At 42.2% G+C, this 24,787-nt stretch overlaps 1 protein-coding gene across 6 annotated transcripts in view; it reads right to left on the reverse strand.

The window, feature by feature from the left end:
• Positions 1 to 236: 236 nt before the first annotated feature.
• Positions 237 to 24,787, reverse strand: part of Scyl2 (SCY1 like pseudokinase 2) — a 52,899-nt gene continuing 28,348 nt past the window's right edge. The window contains exons 9-19 of one of the 6 annotated variants that reach the window (NM_001434550.1): positions 24,001 to 24,177; positions 21,620 to 21,631; positions 21,389 to 21,511; positions 20,158 to 20,271; positions 17,006 to 17,138; positions 16,042 to 16,160; positions 12,704 to 12,804; positions 11,203 to 11,269; positions 10,981 to 11,073; positions 3,382 to 3,501; positions 237 to 2,576 (exon numbers count right to left, since the gene is read on the reverse strand). In NM_001434550.1, the coding sequence (NP_001421479.1) occupies positions 1,929 to 2,576; positions 3,382 to 3,501; positions 10,981 to 11,073; positions 11,203 to 11,269; positions 12,704 to 12,804; positions 16,042 to 16,160; positions 17,006 to 17,138; positions 20,158 to 20,271; positions 21,389 to 21,511; positions 21,620 to 21,631; positions 24,001 to 24,177 (1,707 nt within the window). In that variant the 3' untranslated portion in view covers positions 237 to 1,928. Of the gene's footprint in view, positions 2,577 to 3,381; positions 3,502 to 10,980; positions 11,077 to 11,202; positions 11,270 to 12,703; positions 12,805 to 16,041; positions 16,161 to 17,005; positions 17,139 to 20,157; positions 20,272 to 21,388; positions 21,512 to 21,619; positions 24,178 to 24,787 lie in introns of all 6 variants that reach the window. The other 5 variants (NM_001191780.1, NM_001434548.1, XM_087557125.1 and 2 more) reach the window with 5 other exon arrangements.

The following is a 24,787-nucleotide window of genomic DNA, read 5'->3' on the forward strand; positions in this document are numbered from 1 at the left end:
GATGTAGACTCTCAGCTACTGCTCCAGTACTATGCTCCCTACCACAATGGGAGACCATTAGCCAATTAAACACTTTCTTTTCTAAGTTGTCTTGGTCATGGTGTTTTGTCACAGGAATAACTAAGATAGGATCCAACCCCTCTTCTGCCTTAGGAGGCACTGCATGCAAATAATACACCTATATTTATGCAGACAAAACACACACACATAAAAAACTTAAAATAACTACTTAAGTGTTCCAAAGAAATATTCTTCAATAACAATTTTATTCCATATAAAACATTTCCCAAAAGAAATATTAGTATCGTGTTAAAAATGAATCAGGCAAAGTTGCGAAGATAAACGGCTTTTAATTTTTGAGTGACTTCTTTGCATCCTCCAGTCCTTTTTAAGTCATGCCACCCAAGTGTAGTACACTCAGGAGTGAGGTGTGACTGCTGACTCACGTTTTTTACAAGTGTGCTTTAACTGGATGCTTTCAGCATTGGTATCAGCATGAAATGTACTTTGTAATCAAGTCCTACAATTTATACCCACCATGTGCACACACGTATATAATCTGAATGAACATTCAGCCATTTAATAAACTTCATATGATTTATTTAAGGATTGCTGGTTCCAGATAATTAAAAACCACAAACTGTATGGCAGCAACTATAATACATACAGAGTTTTTTTAGGAGTTTTATAATTATCACATAACAGTGGAGTATACTTTTTAAAAATACAAATGACGTCTATAGCATAAGGCTCTGTGGTAGAATCAGCAAGTTAACGACAGACATCAGAACGGTTCCAAAAAGTGAGGTGTGGCCTATTAGAATTGACTCCTTCCTTCCTAACAGTGGCTGATTACAGACACTAAATGTCCAAACAAAGTTTCTGGGACGTCTAGAAAAGAATTCAACTGTAGTAGTAACTAGCGAGGTCAGGCATCACGGCAAGCTAACATCGAACCTGATGGTAGCCAATGGCTTGCTCATTTTTAGACTTTACTATATTGAAACAATATGGCAGAAATCTCAAAAGTTACTCATTAAATATAGCTTAACTAAATTTTTAACAAATCTCCTTTCGAAAATGTAATTCATATATGCCGCATCCTCAGAAGTTTGAACTGAAAATCAAGTATGAAGGCAGTAGTTGAGAAAATCGTGTCCGAGTGCTCTGTCTGTTTTCTGTACAAATCGGTACATAGCTCCTCTGTGATACAACAGGGAAGAAAGTGAGCCTAAATATATTCAAGTAAAGGCAGAAAAATACATTGCTATTTGAGGCAGATCATGCTAAAATATAACTTACAATGATTAGTTTGCATTTAGAATGGTTAATGTTTTTTAAACCAATGAAATTAATATAAGTTAAATTTTGCAGCATTTTGCTGTGCTTTTATTAAGCATACATTTCTTTGAAAAATAAGACTAGAAAAGCGAATAATGACCCAATCCTTTCTGTGTTGTCGCCCACTATCTTACAAATGCACACACATTAGCACAGCATCAAGACTCTTCCCTTTCAATGAAGACAAGTGAATATGAAGGTAGATACCAAGGGGACTTCCAGTTACCATCAACTCAAGGTTTTTAATAACAAGAAGATTTACAAGCCAAAATAAAACATCTGATTTAAAAACTGCTATTCAGGATAATTCAGCTGTCCTTTTGCACTTTGAGACTAGTAAGGACTGGATCTTTAAAAACCTGAAGAGGAGTTTGTAATAGGGAGAAAATCCTCCATGCTTTAAAAGCTTCCACTTGTTAGGATGCACACAACTCCTACGCTGGCTGGCATGGAAGCAGGAGTTTTCTGTCACAGAAACAATCCATCTCCCACAGAAGCAGTTTCTTCAAGACAGCCTCACACTGACGTAAGTCAGCTTTCCCATGATTGAAACTGCAGTGACCCTCCAAAAGGCAGCGAGAGACACCTCACCCGAAAAGATCTTTCAAATCATTGCTAGCTGAGCTGCTACTGGTCATAGTAGTTGGTGGTGGCTGTGCGAAGCTCTGTGGGTTGAAGAAAGGGTTGCCCTGCATACCAAAGGCAGCCTGTCCCATCACATTCACCTGTGTGCCCATGGCTGCACTGCCCATGCCTGGAGAACCTTGAGGAGGTACAAACTGATTCAGCCACTGATTTGGTTTCTGTTGGGACAGCTGGTTCATGCTGACTTTGGGTTTCTGAGGGCCAAAGAGATTATTAAGGGCAGACATATCAGGTGGTCTCTGTTGAGTCTGCTTCACACTAGCAGGAGGAATACTCAAAGGGCTGAAGTTTGACATGGTAGGAGGTGCTCCCAGAGTCATGGTGGTCACACCAGCTGTGCTCGTACCACTGAAGAAGTTCTGGTTTGGATTGACTGGCATGTTGAACCCTGAAGTCTGAAAGCCCATGTTGGCATTTAGGCCATTTGTCAAATTTCTCTTTGTATTATCAATTGGTGTAGAAAACATCATGCTGAGGCCTGTGGAGGGAACTGAGGTGAAGGTGCTTGAAGCAGAAATCTTAGGAGTGCTAACGGAAAGGCTGGTCAAAGACGACATGTTCTCCATCAATGTGTCTGTCAAGTCCTTAGTCTGAAAAATAAGAGCAAATTACTTTATCTCCAAGAAACCAAATTACTTCCCAACTAGTAACCATTTGACAGATCACATGATAAAGGACAAATTACAGTCAAGCTGATGATCTACACCAAGTCTGAGAACTACAGCCTACAGACCAAATAATGACTCCTCCTTACAGCTTATAAGCAGATTCCAGAAAGAGATTTAATGACAGCACATGATGAGTTTAAAACAAGTGAAATGCTCCCAAGATAGAACGTATTCTTCTCATTAGACTGATCATAATAAAATTTTATATTTTTTTATTTTGAATTTCATCAAGATTTCTGAAAATTTATTTTCTCTGTTCTTCCGTAAGTATCTAACGGTTATTCTTGATTTTGCCCTTAGCCTGCAAACATCTTTCCCTCTAAGAAGAGCTGTCGTAAGTGAGAGAGGATGAGAACAGGCAGCAGTGAGTGAGGAGAGCACTCAGGGCGCACTCAGCGTGCAGGACCCTGGAGGGCGGCAGCACGGGGTGCAGAGCCGGCCCCAGAGGGACGTTAATTAATAAGGCCATGCAGGTTCTCCTTCTTCCCTATGCTACAACGCCAGGTAGAACTGAGAAGCCAGAGTCAGGCAGCTTCTTCCAGCGGAGAAACTGAAGGACCTGGAAACGGCACTGTTAACCCACAGACTCCTTGAAAGGTGCCAGCTCCCCACACGTCCTCTTCGGTTGCCAGCACTGAGACTAAGCACTGTGCGTGGGGAGGGGGGGGTGACTCCGGCTGCCACGAGCCGACAGGCACTCTGAGTTTGAAACCACAGAGAGACAGACCTGTTTGACAGGAGCGATGGGCGTGTGGACTTGGGGCTTAAGAGGCTGCTGGCTCTTCAGCTTCTGTGCCTGCTCCTGTTCTTTCGCTAATTTCTGTTTCTCTTCAAGTGTTAGTGACCCCTGAAAGCAAAGCAAAACAAAACAAAAATCAACCACAACTTTATACCCCATCTGGAGAACAAAAGTCCATTTGTGGTAAGGCATGTGCAGCACAGCTCACTTAGCAGTGCGTCCTCCTTGTGAAAGGCAGGTGGTGTGGTGTGGGACCTGAATCCACATCTGACCTCAGGTGGAAACTCTCAGGACCTGCTGCAACGTGTCCAGTGTAAAACAACTTACAACTACAATTACTGATTTCTTGTTCAACTTTAAAATCTTAGTCTGAAGAGGTAGGGAGTCAGTCCTAGTGGCACAGACCTGGAATTCCAGCTACTTGAAGGTCTGAGGCAGGAGCATTACAAGTTCAGTGACTTGGGTTTCCGAGTACAAGGCCAGTCAAGCCAACTTACAGAGATGTTGTCTCAACTCACAAACTAAAAAAAGAAGCTAGAGGGATGACTAATGGGTAAAGCAGCTGGAGGACCTCAATTTGGACTCCAGAACCCAAGTAAAGCTAGACACAGCAGCATCTGTGACCCTAGCGGCCTACAGGGAGATACACAGTAGAGACCAGAGAATCCCAGAAAGCTTGCAGGCCAGGCAGCCTGGCTACACAGCTGCAAACAAGTGACCTTGTCTCAAAGCAGAGAGCCAGCACCGACACCTGAATTGTCCTCTGACCTCCATACGCACACAACAGGTATGAGTGCACACACACACACACACACACACACACACACACTCACACGCGTATGTACACACATACTCACATATACTCCCCACACATATACACAGGTACACACTGACAAGCATATACTACAGCAGGTATGTACAAACATGCACATGACATGTGTAGCTGCTTGTATTATCATGCTAATTAGGCTCCCCAGAAACCTACAGTGTCCTACATATGAGGCTGAGGGACCCTGCCCCCAGTTGGTTTTGATTGGTAAATAAAGTTGTCGGCAGCCAATGGCTGGGTAGAGAGAAGGAGAAGGAGCTTTTAGGATTCCTGGGAAAGGGACCCAGGAAGGAGGAAGGGAGAAATCGTCCGTGCTGAGGATAAGAACCAAGACGATATGCCTGAGAGGTGCTGGACAGAGAACACAGCTGCCATGAAGGAGTCAGGGGGTCAAAGCTTAAGAGGTCTGTATGTCTGGGTCTAGGTCAGCAAAGATGGAATGCAGACCTTAGTTAAGTAATAACTCAGGGATATCGGATGTAAATCTTAGTAAGTAATAAGGTGGGGATATCGGATGCAGATCTTAGTAAGTAATAACGTGGGGATATCGGAAGGTGGACTGGCGACATGGAGGTTAAGAAGTGGCCCAGCCATTGACCTGTTTAAGGCATATCAAAATATCAAGGCTGAGTTTATATGTATTCATTTGCGAACCCAGAGCACTGACTGCGGTAGGTAGTGAGGAGTGCCTGCACTGCTGGAACCGATTTGAGGAGCAAGAATTGAGGACTTTATATTATTTGTGACTGCTGTGAAGAGTGCAGTTTCCCTAATTTCTTTCTCAGCCTGTTTATCCTTTGAATAGAGAAAGGCTATTGATTTGTTTGAGTTAATTTTATATCCAGCCACTTTGCTGAAGCTGTTTATCAGCTATACGAGTTCTCTGGTGGAATTTTTAGAGTCACTTAAGTATACAATCATCTGCAAAATAGTGATATTTTGACTTCTTCCTTTCTTTTTTTTTTTTTTTTTTTCCTTTTGCTGTCTGATTTCTCTGGCTAGGACTTCGAGTACTATATTGAATAAGTAGGGAGAGAGTGGGCAGTCTTCTCTAGTTCCTGATTTTAGTGGGATTGCTGCAAGTTTCTTTCCATTTAGTTTGATGTTGGCTACTGTTTTGCTGTATATTGTTTTACTATGTTTAGGTATGGGCCTTGAATTCCTGATTTTTCTAAGACTTTTATCATAAAGGGTTGGTGAATTTTGTCAAATGCTTTCTCAGCATCTAATGAGATGATCATGTGGTTTTTTTCTTTGAGTTTGTTTATATAGTAGATTAGGTTGATGGATTTCTGTATATTGAACCATCCCTGCATCCCTGGGATGAAGCCTACTTGAACATGATGGATGATTGTTTTGATGTGCTCTTGGATTTGATTTTTGAGAAGTTCATTGAGTATTTTTGCACCAATATTCACAAGGGAAATTGGTCTGAAGTTGTCTGTGGGATGATGTCACAGGTGAGGGGCAGGTACAGGATAGAATGAGGCCTATCACTGGATGAGAGGGAAGGATGGGCAGTAGAAAAGTCTTAAGGAAGAGGAGGAGAGAGTAGCTGGAAGACAACGTGGAAAGTGACGTTAAGATTCCATACTGTGGGGCTGGAGAGGTGGCTCAGCGGTTAGAGCACTGACTGCTCTTCCAGAGGTCCTGAGTTCAAATCCCAGCAACCATATGGTGGCTCACAGCCATCTGTAATGAGATCTGATGCCCTCTTCTGGTGTGTCTGAAGACAGCTGCAGTGTACAACAGTGTACTCACATAAATGAATAAATAAATCTTAAAAAAAAAAAAAAGGTTCCACACTGTACCTTTACAGGTTGTTATAAATGTTTTTAAGGGATGGATGTGTACAGGACTTTGTATGTTTAGGTGGGCAATTATATCTTATCAATTAGATCAGAGGTTATTGTGTTGTGTTTTCTTTCATGTGTAGATTTAAGTGTAAGGGAGTGTGGGGCAGCTGGTCTGGGCCACCACGGAATTGGGATGTGTGTGTTTCTGGCATGGAAACCTGCCTTGGGAACTAGATGGGTAGAGAGATTGCTGCCAGGCTCAGGGAGAGGCCTTTGGCAGTGTGATATGGGATGGAGCAGAGCAGGTGAGAGGCTTTGCTGACTGAGTTTTAAGATATCGACCAGATATCATCAGGCACTACGGTGTTGGACCTAGAGCGGGATAAAAGACAGCTTTTTATTTATTATATGTTTACAACAACAGTTCTCTTTCTTTGTTGGGTCTTTGTGTGGTTTAGGTATAAGCGTAATTGTGGCTTCAAAGAACAAATTGGGTAGTGTTCCGTCTGTTACTATTTTGTGGAACAGTTTGAAGAGTATTGGTATTAGGTCTTCTTTGAAGACAGGACAGAATTCTGCCCTTGGTGAGTCTAACCAAGCAAGTGAAAGATCTGTATGACAAAAACTTCAAGTCTCTTAAGAAAGAAATCGAAGCTCTCAGAAGATGAAAAGACCTCCTATGCCCATGAACTGGCAGGATTAATATAGTAAAAATGGCCATTTTGGGGGCTGGGGATTTAGCTCAGTGGTAGAGCGCTTACCTAGGAAGCGCAAGGCCCTGGGTTCGGTCCCCAGCTCCGAAAAAAAGAACCAAAAAAAAAAAAAAAAAATGGCCATTTTGCTGAAAGCAGTCTACAGATTCAATGCAATCCTCATTAAAATTCCAACTCAATTCTTCATAGAGTTAGAAAGAACAATTTGCAAATTCATTGAAATAACAAAAAACAAAACAAAAACAAAAACAAAAAAACAAAACAAAACAAAACCCAGGCTAGCAAAAAGTATTCCCAACAATAAAAGAACTTCTGGAAGAATCACTATCCCTGACCTCACGCTATAATACAGAGCAAAAGTGATAAAACTGTGTGGTGTTGGTACAGAGACAAGAAGGCAGATCAGTGGAACAGAACTCAAGACCCAGAAATGAACCCACACACCTATGGTCACTTGATCTTTGACAAAGGAGCTAAAACCATCTAGTGGAAAAAAAGATAGCATTTTTCAACAAATGGTGCTGGTTCAACTGGTGGTCAGAATGTAGAAGAATGTAAATTGATCCATTCTTATCGCCTATACAAAGCTCAATCAAGCCCAAGTGGATCAAGGACTTCCACATAAAACCAGATACACTGAAACTAATAGAAGAGAAAGTGGGGAAGAGCCTCAAACATAAGGGGACAGGGGAAAATTTCCTGAACAGAACATCAATGGCTTATGCTCTAAGATCAAGATGGGACCTCATAAAATTGCAAAACTCCTGTAAGGCAAAGGACACAGTCATTAGGACAACCAGCAACCAACAGATTGGGAAAAGATCTTTACCAATCCTACATCTGATAGAGGGCTAATATCCATTATATATAGATAACTCAAGAAGTTAGACCCCAGAGAGGCAAATATTCCTATTAAAAAATGGGGTACAGAGCTAAACAAAAAATTCTCAATATTGAATGGCCAAGAAACACCTAAAGAAATGTTCAACATCCTTAGTCATCTGGGAAATGCAAATCAAAACAACCCTGAGATTCCACCTCACACCAATTAGAATGGCTAAGATCAAAAACTCAGGTGACAGCAGATGCTGGCGAGGATGTGGAGAAAGAGGAACACTCCTCCATTGTTGGTGGGATTGCAGACTGGTACAACCATTCTGGAAATCAGTCTGTAGTTTCCTCAGAAAATTGGACATAGTACTACCTGAGGACCCAGCTATACCATTCCTGGGCATGTACCCAAAAGATGCTCTAACATATAATATATAAAACATTCTCTACTATGTTCATAGCAGCCTTATTTATTATGGCCAGAAGCTGGAAAGAACCCAGATGTCCTTCAACAGAGGAATGAATACAGAAACTGTAGTGCATCTACACAATGGAGTACTACTCAGCTATCAAAAACAATGACTTCATAAAATTCTTAGGCAAGTGGATGGAAGTAGAAAATATCATCCTGAGTGAGGTAACCCAATCACAAAAAACATACATGTTGTATACTCACTGATACGTGGATATTAGCCCAAAAGCTCGGAATACCCAAGATACAATCTACAGACTGCATCAAGCTCAAGAAGGAAGATCAAAATGTGGATGCTTCAGTTCTTCTTAGAAGAGAGAACAAAACACTCACAGGAGGAAATATGGAGACAAAGTGTGGAGCAGAGACTGAAGGAAAGGCCATCCAGAGACTGCCACACACAGGGATCCATCCCATATGCAGTCACCAAACTCAGATACTATTGCAGATATCAAGAAATGCTTGCTGACAGGAGACTGATATAGCTGTCTCCAAAGAGGCTCTGCCAGAGCATGACAAATACAGAGTTGGATTCTCACAGCCAACTAATGACCTGAGAATGATGTCCCCAGTGGAGGAGTTAGAGAAAAGACTGAGGTAACTGAGGGGTGTGCAACCCCATAGGAAGTACAATATCAACCAATTAGACACCCCAAAGCCCCCAGGAACTAAGTCACCAACCAATGAGTACACATGGAGCAACATGGTTCCAGCCGCGTATGTAGCAGAGGGTAGGCCTTGTTGATCATCAATGGGGGGAGGCTCCTGGTCCTGTGAAGGCTCAATTGCCCAGTGTATGGGAATGCCAGAACAGTGAGGTGAGAGATAGTAGGTGAGTGGGTGGAGGAGCACCCTCATGGAGGCAGGGGGTGAGAGGATGGGATGGGAAGTTTCTGGAGGGGAAACTGGGAAAGGGGTTAACATTTGAAATGTAAATAAAGAAAATATTCAATTAAAAAAAAAAAGAATTGAGTACTGCTACACACATGCACATATACATGCACACACCAAAACAGGTATGTGTACACACATACACACACACACACACACACATACTCGTGAGCACACAAAGTCACACACATACATACACATACAGACAAACAAGTATGTGCACACACACATGCACACATGTGCACATGAACACATACACAGACAAAGAGGCAAGTGAGATGGCTCAGCAGGTAAAGGAGCTTGCTGTCAAGTCTGATGACCTGGGTTCAATTCCAGGGTCTTTCAGGGTAGAAAGGAGACAAATGACTCTTACAGTTGTTCTCTGATTACCATACGAATGCTCTGGCATGCATACACATACCCGCATACAAAATAAGAAAATAGATAAATATAATAAATTTTAAAAGGGGTCTGGGGATTCAGCTCAGAGCTAGGGTACTTGCCTAGGATTTCCAAGGCCCTCGGTTTAATCTCAATACCACAAAACTTTGTAAGTAAGTGAGCACCTGTGAGAATTAGACAAACATGTTCTGCTGTCCCTGTCTGCATCAGGTCGATATCTGACTTCGCACTCATCTATTTCACTAAACAGCAAGCTCATAGGACTTTTTTTTACCGTTTTGTAAGCCTCTATATCCAATTGTCTATCAGCTCTATACACATAGATATATGTGCACACAGAAATATGACAATCATATTTTGCAAATAAATACAAGAATGAGCTTAACAGTAGTAGGAAATTTATTGTGATTTATTGGATACTAACCAAAATTTCAATAGGAAAGTATTACCTTAATAGTGTACTATTCAAAATCATAAGAAATCCTTAAAATGGAAACTGAATAAAACCTGTACTCAAATTTCAGGTTACTTATAAAGTAAAATGGTATTTAATTTAAATTTTTCTTTATAATTATCACTCACCACTAATAAATCATATCAACATTATATATCCTTAGTAAAATAAAACAAAAAAGGACCCCCACCACTCTTATAGTATTTCTGCCAAAAATGTATAACCTGGGCTCAGTGAGTTTGATCCCCAGGATTCACATAATAAAAGGAAAGAACTGCCTTCTACCCCATGGCACGGGCATGCCCGCATAGGTAGATATGATTCACACTCTAAGTAAAAGAGTAAGTAAAGGAGTGTAGAGCCTCAGTATACTTATGAGAAAATACTGCACACTTCCAAATAGCCAATAACTGGCAGGTATTCTGTGAATATGCCAAGGGAGATGAGCTGGGGGGGGGGGGGGGGGGTGAGCCTGTAGCCACTACATGTAAAGGTGACAGGAGACCAGGAGGTGAAGGCTAGCCTCTGGTTACATAGCAAGTTCAGGACTAGCCTAAGCTGGATCAGAAACAAACAAACAAACAACCTGAGTGAATATCTGAAGGCCATAAATGTTAGGTGTCACCACAGAATAAAAAACAAAAACAGAGAAAGGGAAGGCGGCTGGGGCTAACAAGGAATGATGGATAATGACTTGGTATTCACACTGATAGGAACACAGTAAGAAGAGAGCTCGAACACTGAAAAGCAGGAGTTGGAGAGATGGCTCAGGGGTTAGAAAGGGTGCACCTGCTCTTCAGGACCTGGGTCGGCTCTGCACATCTGTTTCAGGCAGCTCACGACTCTCTCTCCAGCCCCAGAGGCCCCAAGCCCTGCTCCTGGCCTCTGTGGACGCCTGCACTCATGTGGACAACCCCACCACCACCACACAATCAGTTGCTGTACAGCAGCAGTGCAGAAGAGGTAGACAGCCGCCTACTGCACGTGATGGCACCATGCAGGCAAAGTCAAGCTATGGAGAGGTCCCATGGGTGGAGGGGTAGTCAAATAGCAAAGGAAAATAAAAACAGCCTCTACACTCCTTCGCAACACATTTCACAAACGTCCTTATAGACTATTACAAGAGGCTACATAGAAACTATACATGGTTTGTAGGAAGTCTCACAGTAGAAATGTGTTTTTTAAGTAGAGAAACTTACTCTTTTCTGTTTACCCTGCAGCCCGTCTTCTCTATTTTCTGATTCACCGCCACTTAGAAGGTCTGCACCAATGTTGTTAAAGACTTTATCAATCTGCTGAAATACAAGTCCAATACTTGAAGACATTTCAATAACGAAGTCATTGTATCCTGAAAGACTAAGAAACTCTTAAATGAAATGAGGCACTCTCAGACATTTCCTATAAGATAAATGTCTTCTGACCTGAGTTCCAGAAGGTGTGACTTTTGTCTCCTCAGAAGTGCTCATTTGATTCCCTATGTCCAAAGACCTACAAGATAGACAAAATTATGGAAAAGTAATTAAAAGAAACAAACATTAACTTCATTCCCCAGCTGAGATTTCCCATTATTTTCTACTATTAATGTCTGTTTGCCCAAATAATGACGACAACTACAAAGACAGCATCATCCGGGGCCATGATGACCTGAATTCAACTCCCAGAACCCACATAAAAGAAAAGCCAGAGGTGGTGGCATGTGTCTGTAAATCTAGCAATCCTACAACACGGGGCAAAGACTGGAGAGAGAATCTACTGGAAGCTCCAGGGCCAGAAAGCCTGGAGTGCACAGCACACATGAGCGTGAGACCCTGCGTCAACGAGGTGGAAAACACCTCCTACACAAGCTGTCCTCTGAGCCAGCCCCCCTTAATGTTCTGCAGCATGCATGCATCTGCACTCCTGTATATACATTACACACACACACACACACACACACACACACACACACACACACTCTCTCTCTCTCTCTCTCTCTCTCTCTCATTCTCCCTCTCTTTCACCCTCCTAATTACACAATCAATAATCTTTGAAATGTCTGCATATATTTTGTTTTGTTTGTTTTTTAATTCAATGTTTATCATCTGGGCTGGCAGGCTGGGGAGCTGGCTTAGCAGTTAAGAGCACTTGCTGCTCCTCCAGATGGGCTAAGTTCACTTCCCAGTGCCCACACCAGAGGACTCACACACTTGTAACTCCAGTTACAGAGGCAACCAATGACCTATTCTGGACTACAAGGGCACCCACTTGCACATGCAGAAACATACATACTGGTACACACACATACATATACTAGATTAAATAAATAAACCTTGGGGGAAACATTTATACCAGTGAAATGTGTCAGCAGGAAAAGGCACTTGTTGCAGACTGACAATCTGAGCTCGGCAGTCACAGAGTAGCAGGAGAAACTAAGGCCTACAAGCCGTCCTCTGACATCCACATATGCTGTGCATGTACGACTCATTCGTATCCCATACACATCAAAAGCAAACAAAAAACCCTCTCCTTTTTTTAAAAATTAAGACTTACTAGAAAAAATAAAGAGGCAAATGCTGTAGTGCTGCATGCTTCCATACTCCTGGGACTAGAGAAGAGATGAAGAAATCATAACACTGGGAATCGCAGATTCCAAAAACACCTATGTCCTTGTTCTCAGTATTCAGCGACCAGGGCTGACAATACCACTGGCTGATGAGGACAACAGATCTCCTCAGATAGATAAAATCATCATATTCCATACCTGCACTGTTTTCAACAACACCCTGATTTACTGAATTTAAAATCACTAATCTATTGGAAATTTTTAAATGGCCCATATACAATCGAATGAAAACTCCATCAATCTTCCCATTCAAAATCCAGAAAAGCAATCACGAGCCGTGCTGACTCCCAGGCCCATGCGCACACGTGCAGCCTGCTCACCTCTGCTGCTCCTGCATTATGTGAAGCTGCTCCAGCTTAGTCCTGTGCTCAGACTCCAGTCGGCTCAGCATCTCCTTTATGACAGCAATGAAGGAGCTGAACTGCCAGAGTAAAGGTGTGGTTAGGGCACAGCGCCTGTGCAGTTCAGGGAGTCAATCCCAACAACTCAGTGAGACAATCCCTGGGAAACAGGACACCGCACGCACGCGCGCACGCACGCACGCACACGCACACACACACACACGCACACGCACACACACACACGCACGCACACACACACACACGCACGCACGCACACACACATTCACTCACACACACACTCACACACGCACGCACGCACACGCACACGCACGCACGCACACGCACACGCACACGCACACACACACTCACACACGCACGCACGCACACGCACACGCACGCACGCACACGCACACGCACACACACACACACGGGCACAAGAGCAGTCCGGTTAACTGGGCATGCCAGAGCAAGTGCCCAGTCTTATGTGGAGGTGACATGATCTGAGCAAGTGTCACTTCTTTATTTATCTAACAGTGTCTTCTCAGAGAGGTTTTAAGTAAGTTTACTACTAGCAGTCACACACTGATAATCTGTGCCAACTAGGAGAAAGTTCACTTTAAAACACTTAGAAATCCTTGTTTATTCATAAAGAACAATGTTTGGCTAAAATAAACTTGTTTTCTGAAAAGATAGTAGAAACCTTAAACGTTCATGATTCTACTTTAATAATGGAAGTTTGTAAAGTAATCCAATGCTACAATTTAATATAGGTTAAATTTTCATTAAACTTTAGTTTTATGGTTCTTCCTAGCTATAATAAATAATTTATTTGATACTATATATACAAAAACTAGAAACAGCATTCTTCCACTCCATTTTCTTACACGCATGTATGAACATGTATTACAATGTTTTCAGTCTTTACAGCTCTTCAAACTAAGTTCAAGATTTATACGTTGCAGATGAGGACGCTGGACTGAGTGAGACACGGACACTCACACGACAGCAAAGGGCTGGCACGGCAGAGTTAGAATCAGGCTATGCCTGAACTTATCCAAGGCAACTTACACAAAACCCTGTCAGCACTTGGAGGCTTCCTGGTCCTCTCTTCTGGTTGTCCCCCAGCCCTATGCTCTGTGTCAACACTATTCTGCTCTGCAGTAGCATGCATCAGACGGTTTTCATACATGCATGAGTGAAAGCACTCGTGAAGCGCCTTCTGTACCCAGCTTCAGTTGTTCAACATTCTGTTTGCCAGATCCACCCCACTCTCTCACGGACATCGTACAGAATGGGCGAAGGCGGCAGGTCCTAGATCTGTCTGCAAGGTAGACTTTGGCTATCTTAGAACTGATAATGGTGGCTTTCAATACTTAACTCTCTGTATAAATATGCTCTTTTCTACTTAATATATTTAAACTACTTAAAATCACAACAGAAGAGGGCACTCTTGAGCTAGCAAGTTTAATCACAAAACAGAGAAAGAGACCACCTCCATCCTAAACCAAAGGAAATTAACAAAAGGCAGGATGATTTCTGCAGATAACAGGCCCTCCAAAATCAGAAAGCATTTTAGACAGAACTATGTATCCTAAAATAAGCAGTGGGATTTTTAGATTTATTCTATTCTATTTTATGTGTGAGACTGTTTTGCCTGCAAGTATGTACGCAGACCACGTGCATGCCTGGTGTCCAAAGAGGTCAGGAGAGGACAGTGGAGCCCCTCGATCTAATGGTTGTGAACCACCATGTGGGTGTAAGGAAGCAATCCCAAACCCTCTACATAACCGGTTACTTCTCGCCAGCCTTTTCCTACTAGAAATGTTTGGAAATATCCCAAATCAGAAAGAAAATAACAAAAAGTTGAAAACTGGTTTAGACTGGAGGGCTCCTCTTCATATTCACGTCTCCGGTCTACCAACAGTGACCTGACACCTGAGGCAGAAAGCAAACATCAGGGGGGAAAGCTTGCCTGACTGACTACCTCAAAGGACCACACAGCTCTTCACCTTCAGAACTTGCCTGCTCAGCACTCTCTCCCCGGGCCTGAGCCCCGCTCTCCCAGCTCTTCTTTCCTCACTGCTGTGATTGCTTTTCCATCCTAACTCTAAACCTTCCCTCCTGTCTCTCGCCAACCTCATTAAACAGTAGCTCTTCTAAGTCTTTCACGTTTCATCAGACAGCGGGTTCCACTGACTTCTCGTGATCGTCTCTCTTTCTCTGGCACGCGTTATGACTGGGCTAATGATGCAGAAGCAGCACAGCGGCCTCCAGACTGTGACACACAGCTGGGAGGACTGCCTCAAACGGCATGCAGAAAGACAATGCCGTAACAAGTCTTGAACACACACCCCCTCTTGGCCCAAACATTTACATCGTCACAGTTAAATACTTGATCTAAAGCGTATAGATATCTGAGCCCACCAATATTACCTTACTTTGTCTCATTACTCCTTCTCTGTGGCAGGGGGTCTTAAAATGGTTCACAATTCCTACTGCTTTCTACTGTTTATAGACTTCCCTAATGTTGAGTACAGGTAAGACCCACGCTTGCTTGTAAACAACAGACTGTGACAAAGCCAACAGAGTATCACACTTTCTTTACTATATAACAAGACACTAACTTCAGTCTGGCTGGACAAGGCTGATTGGGGAGGGAACTGTGTACAGAATTAACAGCAGCATCTGACTAACACACAGCTAAGGCCCTCAGCCGAACAGCCCAAAGGGAGCCAAAGCCTACCAACAACCATTAAAGTAAACTAGGAACCCTATGAGTCCTCAGGTGGACCTTCAAAGAGACCTAAGCTCTTGAATTCAGTAACAAATTCAACTAAGCTAAGACCTGGCATGGCCCATAGAAAAGGTAAGATTAGTTAAGTATGCACTGCTTAAAAATACTAAAACACTCAACTTATGGCCATTTATGTAGCAATAATATCCAAATAGTCTGTGACTGTTCTCGTCAACACACAGACCCAAATTTAAAGTAGAGACAGGCAATCTTAACATCCTTCAGCACCCTTCCCACCTCCTCCAAGGAGGCTTGAAGGCCTATCCTTTTACTCCGTAACTTTTATTAACTTCATGGCATGTTTTACCTATTCTGGCCACCTACATGTGTAATATAATAAAGCACACAATACAAGCTGCAAACAGGGGAAGAAACTAAATACACATAAAACATCCCACCTGGGGGCTGGGGATTTAGCTCAGTGGTAGAGCGCTTACCTAGGAAGCACAAGGCCCTGGGTTCGGTCCCCAGCTCCGAAAAAAAGAACCAAAAAAAAAAAAAAAAAAAAAAAAAAAAATCCCACCTGGTTGAGGTTGAGGTTGTTTTCAATGCTCAGGGGGATGAGATGAGGCAGTACCTTTCCAGCCAGCTGCTCTTTGGTGATTCCCAACTTTTTATGAGTAAAAGTACATTTATAAATACCTAAAAGAAAAGTGTAATAAAATTTAAAAATTAACACACAAAGTTCTTAGAAACCATGAAAGTACTGTATATATAGCAAGTCTTTCTGGAAACTGACGTAGTGCAGGCTTTGCTCTTCTTAGAATGAAGTTTCCTCTTTCCTGCGGACCACAATGACTTGGGCTATACTGTCAGCCAAGGCTTATAAACACCATGGCCTATTCATCCTGTGCTGTTCTGGTTTTATGACAACCCAAAACTAAAGGCATGGTTACTGTAACCCAGCAATGAGGTTATAGAGTGACCCCTCATCCTTAAATTTGGAGCATCTATTCCCGGTATTTAAATACAGGTGCCGAGAGGACTACAGTCTGTGAGGACTACGGTCTCTGTGAGTACTACTACGGTCTGTGAGGACTACTACGGTCTCTGTGAGAACTACGGCCTGTGAGGACTACGGTCTGTGAGGACTAGTCTACATGTCCACTACACATTTCTTCTGCAAGGAAGACTCACTGCAGTAGCTTTGCCTCTTGTGCTTTAGACTACTTCACAGAAGAAAATTATATACTGTCATGTCAACCAGGATTATATTACTTCTCCTCACTCCCCCAATCCTGGAAATCAAATCCAGAACCTGCCCATACTGGTCAAGTGTCCCATATAGCCCAGGCCTTCTATAAATGACAAGAGTCTACTTCCTTTGCTGTTAAACAGAGAAAAGTTATATTGTAGCATTTATCTAAGCATTCTACAACTGATTAAAGTCATATACATAAAGTAAGATGTTTTATAGATTGAACATTTTATTACACAACTATTATATGAAATGAAGATGATAGCAAATGACATTAAGTTTTCAGTACCTAAAATCCCCATGAGGACTGCAGGTTCCTTGGAGGGAATCTGCTGTAAGAAGGGCAGGATATCATCAAGTACAAACCACTTATCCAAGTACTCCAGGATCTTCCCTAAACACACTAATGAGTTCACACGAACCTATTAAAACAAAGAAACTGCATGGAAATTTGTCATGTACAATTTGTTAATGAAAAATGAAATACTTAATGCAAACTTAGTCATCAAATAAATATCTCAATAAAATGGTTTACTAAAATCTCAATAAAAACTGGTTTACTGAAGTAGATTTTATAAAACATAAGAAGTTCACTCATTTACTGATTTTCCCAAATGTTACAGAAAGAGCTGCAGACTGCTTAACTGAGTGAGATACTAGCAGACAAGAAGAGGAACAGGTCAACCTGGGAACACTCATCCATCCACTCACCCATTCATCCATCCACTCATTCATCTCTATGATGCTAGGGAAGGAAGCCAGGCCCTACTAACCAAGCTGTCGATAAACAACAATCCCAGTCCTACAGTTTATATCAGGTCTTTAAAAGCTTTTATATGTGTTTACTAGTAAGATTTAACTATAAAACGGAATATATTCCACCAAGTGGCCAATTTCACAGTGATTCAGCTACTCTACTGAGGTTCAAGTCCTTCTTAAAACTAAATACTTTAACTGAAATTATCCATATTTACTATGGCCAGACCACCCTGGATGCTCCTGACCTCATATAAAATTATCCACATCTGTATACAGTTGTTCTTCATATTTACTAAGGTCTACCATGTGTAACCTCCTAAAATATCTAATTCACTCCACTTTTGATACCCGTCATACCCTAGGCTTAGCTAGAACTGATTACATCTACTGACTGGCTGAATGTGGGTGGCTGTGTGCCGCATGGCCTTCCATAACCTGCGTGTGAAGTCAGAAGATAACTTGCCATGGGTGGGTCTCTTTTTCCAGCAAGTACACTGTGGGGATCAAATTAGAGGGTAAGGTTGGCAGCAAGCACTCTGCCCACTGACCCATCTCACTGGCCCAAAGGCTGGGATTTAGTAGGACAAAGTACATTAGCTGGGTCTGTTGGACAGGACCGTAATAATTTAGTTACTCAGGAGATGGGAGTAGGAAGAGCTCAAGTTCAAGGCCTGCCTGGGCAATTCAGTAAGACCATGTCCTAAGATACAAGAAGTGGGCTGGGGCTCAGCACAGCGATGCACATAGAACCCAGCATTTGGGAGGAGAAGCAGAAGGTCAGCTGATACAGCAAGCTCAAGGCTGGCTTCAGCCTGAGTTACTCTAAGAGCAGAAGCCCCGTACACACAAAAGGCAGTGGTGCTCTACACGTAGGTTTCTTCTGTGTGTTTAAGATCATGAATTCAGGGGTTGGGGATTTAGCTCAGTGGTAGAGCGCTTGCCTAGCAAGCGCAAGGCCCTGGGTTCAGTCCCCAGCTCCGAAAAAAAGAAAAAAGAAAAAAAAAAAAAAAAAAGATCATGGATTCAATTTTGAGTACCAAATCTTCCCTCAAACTCCAGAAACCGGAGTAGCATAAAGTCATGTCCATAGTATTAATTAAACCATAATATCAATGAAACTCAAGTCTAAAAAAATTAAGCAGAGGGGTTGGGGATTTAGCTCAGTGGTAGAGCGCTTGCCTAGGAAGCGCAAGGCCCTGGGTTCGGTCCCCAGCTCCGAAAAAAAGAACCACAAAAAAAAAAAAAAAAAAAAAAAAAAAAGCAGAAAATAATTCATTGATTAATATTTGTACAGAAAAATGTAAATTTTCCATTTCAGAAAATATATGAACAACTATTTTCTGAAATTTAAGCCCAGAATACTATAAATGTAAAATACTGTCTGCAGGTTTAACTGTTCTCAGGATCAGTTTATTATAACGAAGAACTAATGCACTTGCTAGGTATAAATTGCAAATGTCGCTGCAATTTTATTTTCCTTCACAATGTATACAATATTAGACAAGTCACAAATACACCTCTTGAAACAGTTACCTAACTATGCAGTACTTTTCTTCACTTTTGGACAACTTTAATGATTTATGTTTTAAGCATTTCCCAAGTAAGGCTGGCAGAGCCTAGAGAATAAGGCTATAAATACACTCAAAAGCAAGCAAGGAGCCTGAGAGCTCCCTCTAAACTGCATTTGTAAGTGAGATAGCAAATGCTCACCCATTCCAGAATTAGCATTCTAAAAGGTATTCACATCTGTCCTCAGAAGTGCCATTGTCTTGAAGGACCAGGGCCAGTCAGCAGTTTTAGAAGACACAGACCTCAACAAGACACTTGTCACAGGTCACTGAGTATCTGTGTGCCCTACATCTAGCCCTGCATATTAACAGAGAACTGAACTAGAATACGCTGAGAAGTGGTAAGATAAATTCATAATGGCATGAAAAAAAGCATAAGATTTCTGAAGCAGTGCTTCAGAAACTAAAATTTTATCATGTATTTAAAAAGCCAATTATAAAACCAGGACACCCTAGCAGTATAAGGACATGCTCAAGGCCGTGGGCAGTTAGTAACGAACGGACAGAGAATAACCCATTTCCCGGCATGCCTGCATTTCAGTACTGATTTCCCTACCACCTCACTAGCCCGACTTCAACTGCAGAGCTCTTCCAGAAGAAACGCCCACTGAAATAGGTGAGTCCAGAAAGTGAAGCCACGCCACTTATGCTGCTTTTGCCCATAAGGCTATGGATTTTTCTAACTCTCATTGCACCAGATAAAGAGGGATTCTCATCAAAAACCAAGCTTTATAAAAGGGACCTTTATTAAGTCAGGGAAATATAAATTTCATGAAGGGCAGAAAAGATGGCAGGTAAAGGAGCTGCCAAACTGACTGTGAGTTTGAACCCTGGAAGCACATGGTGGAAGGAGAGAACCGACTCCCACAACCCACACGCTAAGACTCAAACACACGCCACACGCACGACTGCCTGCACACACACATACACACGAACATCTACACAGACATACATACAGACATAAGTTACATACAGACATTTACAATGGTTTATATAGGCTACCTCCAACTAGAACGAATTCTGTAAATACAGCATAAGTGAGGCGTCGCTCCCTGGGAAGAGAAACGATGTCAGGTACAGAGCGGAAGACAAACAATGACGTGTAAGCACTTACAGCAAGGGAAGACGTTTGTAAACAGGCATTTTTAATTCTTGGAATCAAAGCGTTTTTCATGGACGGGTAGTCTATAAGATTTGCAAAAGTTGGAATGATGTTTAGACAGAGCTCCTATTGAAAAGACAAATCTGATCAGTGTTAAAGAAAGGCACCCAACCTCCTCCTCCTCCCCCGCTCAGCTAATCTGTCGCAGCATGAAGTAAGCTTCCATTTGCTGCTTCACATTATCTGTCCTTACACAATGGGGGGAGCGGGGAGTTATGATCAGATGAAAAATGGCACGGCTACACAGGGCCTGCGTAGTGCTTCAAGGGGTTGTAATTACAGCTAGTGCTGTGCTGCTCTGTTTTCCCTTGAGACATGATCTTTATGTAGCCCAGGCTAGCCTCAAATTTACACGCCCTCTGCTTTAGTATGAGGCTAGCACCTCTAATTACACGGGGCTATAACTGTAGAGAGCTGAAAAGAAGGGGTGAGTATGCCTTCCAACACTTAGGGCATAATTTAACTACAAGGAAAAATTCAACTCACACTCTTAAAAAAACTTAAAGAGAAAGACAGAAATACATCAAAAATAGGGCTTGAAATCTATGGCAGGAGCAGATATATACAAGGCAGTACAAACATACAAGGCCCAGGCTAGCCTTTAATTCCTGGTCTTCCTGCCTCTATCCCTCAAGTGCTAGGATTACAAGTGTGGGCCACTACACTGGACTCTGATGTCTTCTTTTTTTTTTTTTAATTTTGGTAGTGAGCGTGAATGTGGGTTTATGCCTATGTGAATGCTGGTGCTGGAGGCGGAGGGGTACCTAGAAGAAGGTACCACATCCCGGGGAACTGAAGTTACGGGCAGTGGTGAGCAGCCTGACACGAGTGCTAGAAACCTAACGTGTTCTCTGTAAGAGGAATACGTACCCAGTGCAGTGACAACACCTTTAACCCTAGCACTAAGGAGGCAAAAGCAGGTGGAGCTCTGAACTCAAGGCAGCCTGGGCTGCAGAGGAAGACCATCTCCATACAAACAGCGCCTGCTCTTAACCCCTGAGCAACCTCTCCAGCCCCGTCCAACTGACTCTTTAGTAATGATAGTGGACCAGCAGTGTAATTCAATAAATATACTAACTATTGAGCTGTACATAAAAGGCTAAATTTAATCCTAAACTGGGCCTTGCTATTTCTCTCTCCTGCCTTACGACCTTCATGAGGGCAAAGGAAGCAGATACTGTGCCTGGATCTGAATTGAAGGAGCCTCCAGAGCTCTGTAGACCATTGGCAGGACGCTGTTCTTTATCTCATCCGGAGGGGTTTTGGTTAGCAGCAAATCCATTTTTTGTAGAAAAATTAACAAAATCTGTGTGAGAAAAGGGAAGGTTATTAAAATCTACAATCTTTAAGAAATTCAGTACCTGCCCAATTTAAAGTGTTTTCAGAAGAGTAAGTTCTGTATGTGGACACTCACCATGTTGCTAGCCTGAAGGCATGGAAGACAAAAACACACAAATCAAGGCTCTTACATGTCTGCAGCAATCAATGCTTAATCACCCAAACAAAGACTAGCTCCACAGAGCTACAGAACACATGACTCCCCACACTCCAATTACCCAGAAAAGGACTGCACTTAAGAGGAAATAAAAACCAACAGAAATGAAAAGATCTCTGAGGAATTTTTAATTGTTCCTAACATTATTTTGCTAGCTACTTCTACATACCTAAATTGTAAGAAACAAAACAAAATACTTAGGTGAGATCTTTATTTATTCTTATATGTATGAGTACTTTGCCTGCAAATATGTCTGTGTACTACATGGAAGCCAGAAGGCGGCACTGGAGCTCCTGACACTGAAGTTACAGCGGGTTTTGGACTGTGTGGGTGCTGGGAATTAAACCCAGGTCCTTACAAGAGCAGTTAGTGCTCTGAACTGCTGAGCCACCTCTCCAAGCACAAGAATACTCAGTTTTTCCAATGCCCAATTAAAATTTTTCGGAAGGGCTTATTAACTGAAAAACTAAGAAGAAAGGGTACCTTAGTTTCATTTCCTGATGCTGTGGTAAAAGTAATTTAAGGACAAAGCGTTTGTTTGGATCCCAGTTCCAGTGGCTGCACTGTGGTAGAGAAGTCAGGCAGCAGAACTGGAGCGGTAGTTACAGCCACACAGACAGAATGCTTGCTAGCGTTCAGCTGTCTCCATTTCTTCAGAACTGGCCAGAGTTTGTGAAGTGCTGCTGTTACCCACATTCAGGGTACAGCTTCCCACCTCAATTAGTCTACTTAAGAAAAGCCCTCCCAAGCAGAGCCACAAAACAGCCTAATCCAGACAGCTGCATAGTGAGACTTGTCTCAGGTGATTCTACATAGCCAACTATCAAAAGTTACCAGAATAAAAAGAACAGGTCGATCCACGGGTGTCTTGGAATTTTCATCATGATGAACAATTTGGGTGACGTGATGCCAACTCGTCCTCAACACTGTGATAACTGTCAGGGAGCCCTGCTTTGACGCTGAGAGTCCTGTCCTGTGACCTTTCCCTGGTTAGTAGGAGCACCCCACAGACTGCTGCTACATTCCCTCTTTAAAGAAAGGGGACTGAGGGAGAAGCCACAAGAACTGGCAGCAGGCCTGGAAGCACGTGCCTTTGATCCCAGCACTCCAGGGGCAGAGGCAGGCAGATCTATCTTTGTGAGTTTGAGGTAAGCCTGGTCTACAAAGAGAGTGCCAAGCAAGTCACGGCTACGTGGTGAGACTGGTTCAGCGGGTTACGGATGAGGGTCATCAGAGGGCTGAAAGGGATGGGAAAGAAGAACCACTCAAATGCACACTATTCCAAATGTCAGAATGATACCTGATACGCTAATTTCTAAGAAGTAAAAAATAAACTCTTCATCTTCAAGGAAACAACTGCAACCAATCACAAAGCCGGTACATCAGAGTGCATAGCTGACTAATAAGCCACCATCACCAGAAACATCTAATAGCATTTCAGCCATCAACTCCGCTTGTTAGAAATGGGGATATAAGCTTTCAGATGATAATGACTACTGCATACTTCTTAGAATGGACATAAACCCAGATTCTAATCCAGGTATATAACCCCATGATTCTTAAACTCAAAATAAATATATACCATAAGAAAATCTACACAATTTATTTCACTTACACATACAATTATATGTATATGCATCTTGTATCTATATAATCTGTATCTTTCTCATGCACACGGATTACATACTAGTTCCATGATGCTTTACACATTTTCCTCTTTTAATAAATTTATTAAAAAAAAGAGAGAAACAACTGAAATACATCATCTAAAAATTAACTAATGGAATTATCAAGCCAAATAAAAATATCTAAAACTTGGATTTTTCCAAACTGCTACGTTTTAATTAGGAGCAACATAACACATGCAACTTATTTTCTAAGACAATGACTTATTCAAAAAGCCACATTCATTTTAATTATAATTATAAGTTAAGTTTAATTATAATTTTATCTTTCTGTATAGTGAAAATAAAATCTAATATACTGACCTCAAGTTTTTAAACATTTAACATTTTTATTTATTTTTATTTGATATGTATGGGTATTCTGCCTGAGTGTGTAGTCTGTGTCTGGTTCCTGGAGTCCAGAGTCAGATCCCCTAGGACAGGAGTTAGAGATGGCTATGAGCCAGCATGTGGGTGCCGGGAACTGAACCAGGTGCTCCGCAAGGGCAGCCAGCACTAAGCCATTCTCTAGCGCCTGCAAACTCAACTTCTAAAAGCCCAAGTAGACACTGATTTGTTCTCAGCAGTAGTAGCTATCAGGATAATGCACAGATATTCAGAATACTCACAACATACCTGGATTGGCTCCTGCTGTTTGAACACAGGACCAAGTTCAGGTAGAATTAATTTGATATATTCTTCTTTGGTGCACTCCTCAGCGATCAGCAAAACATTCGGTAGAACAAAAGGTACCATGTCAGGATTTACAAATTCTGAGGTCAAACAGGGTAAAATTCTCTGCACAATGACACGCTGAAAGGGAAAATGAAAAAAATTATAAAAACAAAATGTATTCCAGAACTTCGGTATTTGCAACTGAAGTGTAAAGTGATCATAAAGTTCATGGCTGAAACTGAAATATTTTCTAGACTCTCTTCTAGTTATAGCAAGACAAACTGCACAGGCTCCGGATGTCAGCAAACCGGGCCACATGCTCGCTCCAGCCTTCACAAGTTTAACCGTGTTCACTGACAGTGCGTCTTCTCTGAATCCTGTCATTCCTCAGCACTCCAGCCATCTAAGGGAAGCAGCATCTGACCCTGTTCATTCCCGGACGGCAACCTTGCCTGTGTCTGCTGTGGTGGCTGTGAGAGGACTGTGTCAGTAAAGGATAGCGTCAAAGGCTGGGACTGCTGAAGCTTTACAAACGAGTTTAGAGTCCGCAATTGATAGGCTTACAACTGCATCTTCTCTAGCATTCACTGTTTTTGGTGTTATGATTGTGTCTCACTATGTAGTCTGCTAGCCTAGAACTCAGAAGTCCCCTGCTCTGCCCCACCAAGTGCCGGGATTAAAGGCAAAGGCATGGGCCACCAGACCAGCCTCACCAGCATTTGACTACTACCTGACACTGTTTAGTAAG

The sequence above is a fragment of the Rattus norvegicus genome, chromosome 7, assembly GCF_021556685.1.
Source record: "Rattus norvegicus strain SHRSP/BbbUtx chromosome 7, alternate assembly SHRSP_T2T, whole genome shotgun sequence".
Taxonomy (NCBI): Eukaryota; Metazoa; Chordata; class Mammalia; order Rodentia; family Muridae; genus Rattus; species Rattus norvegicus.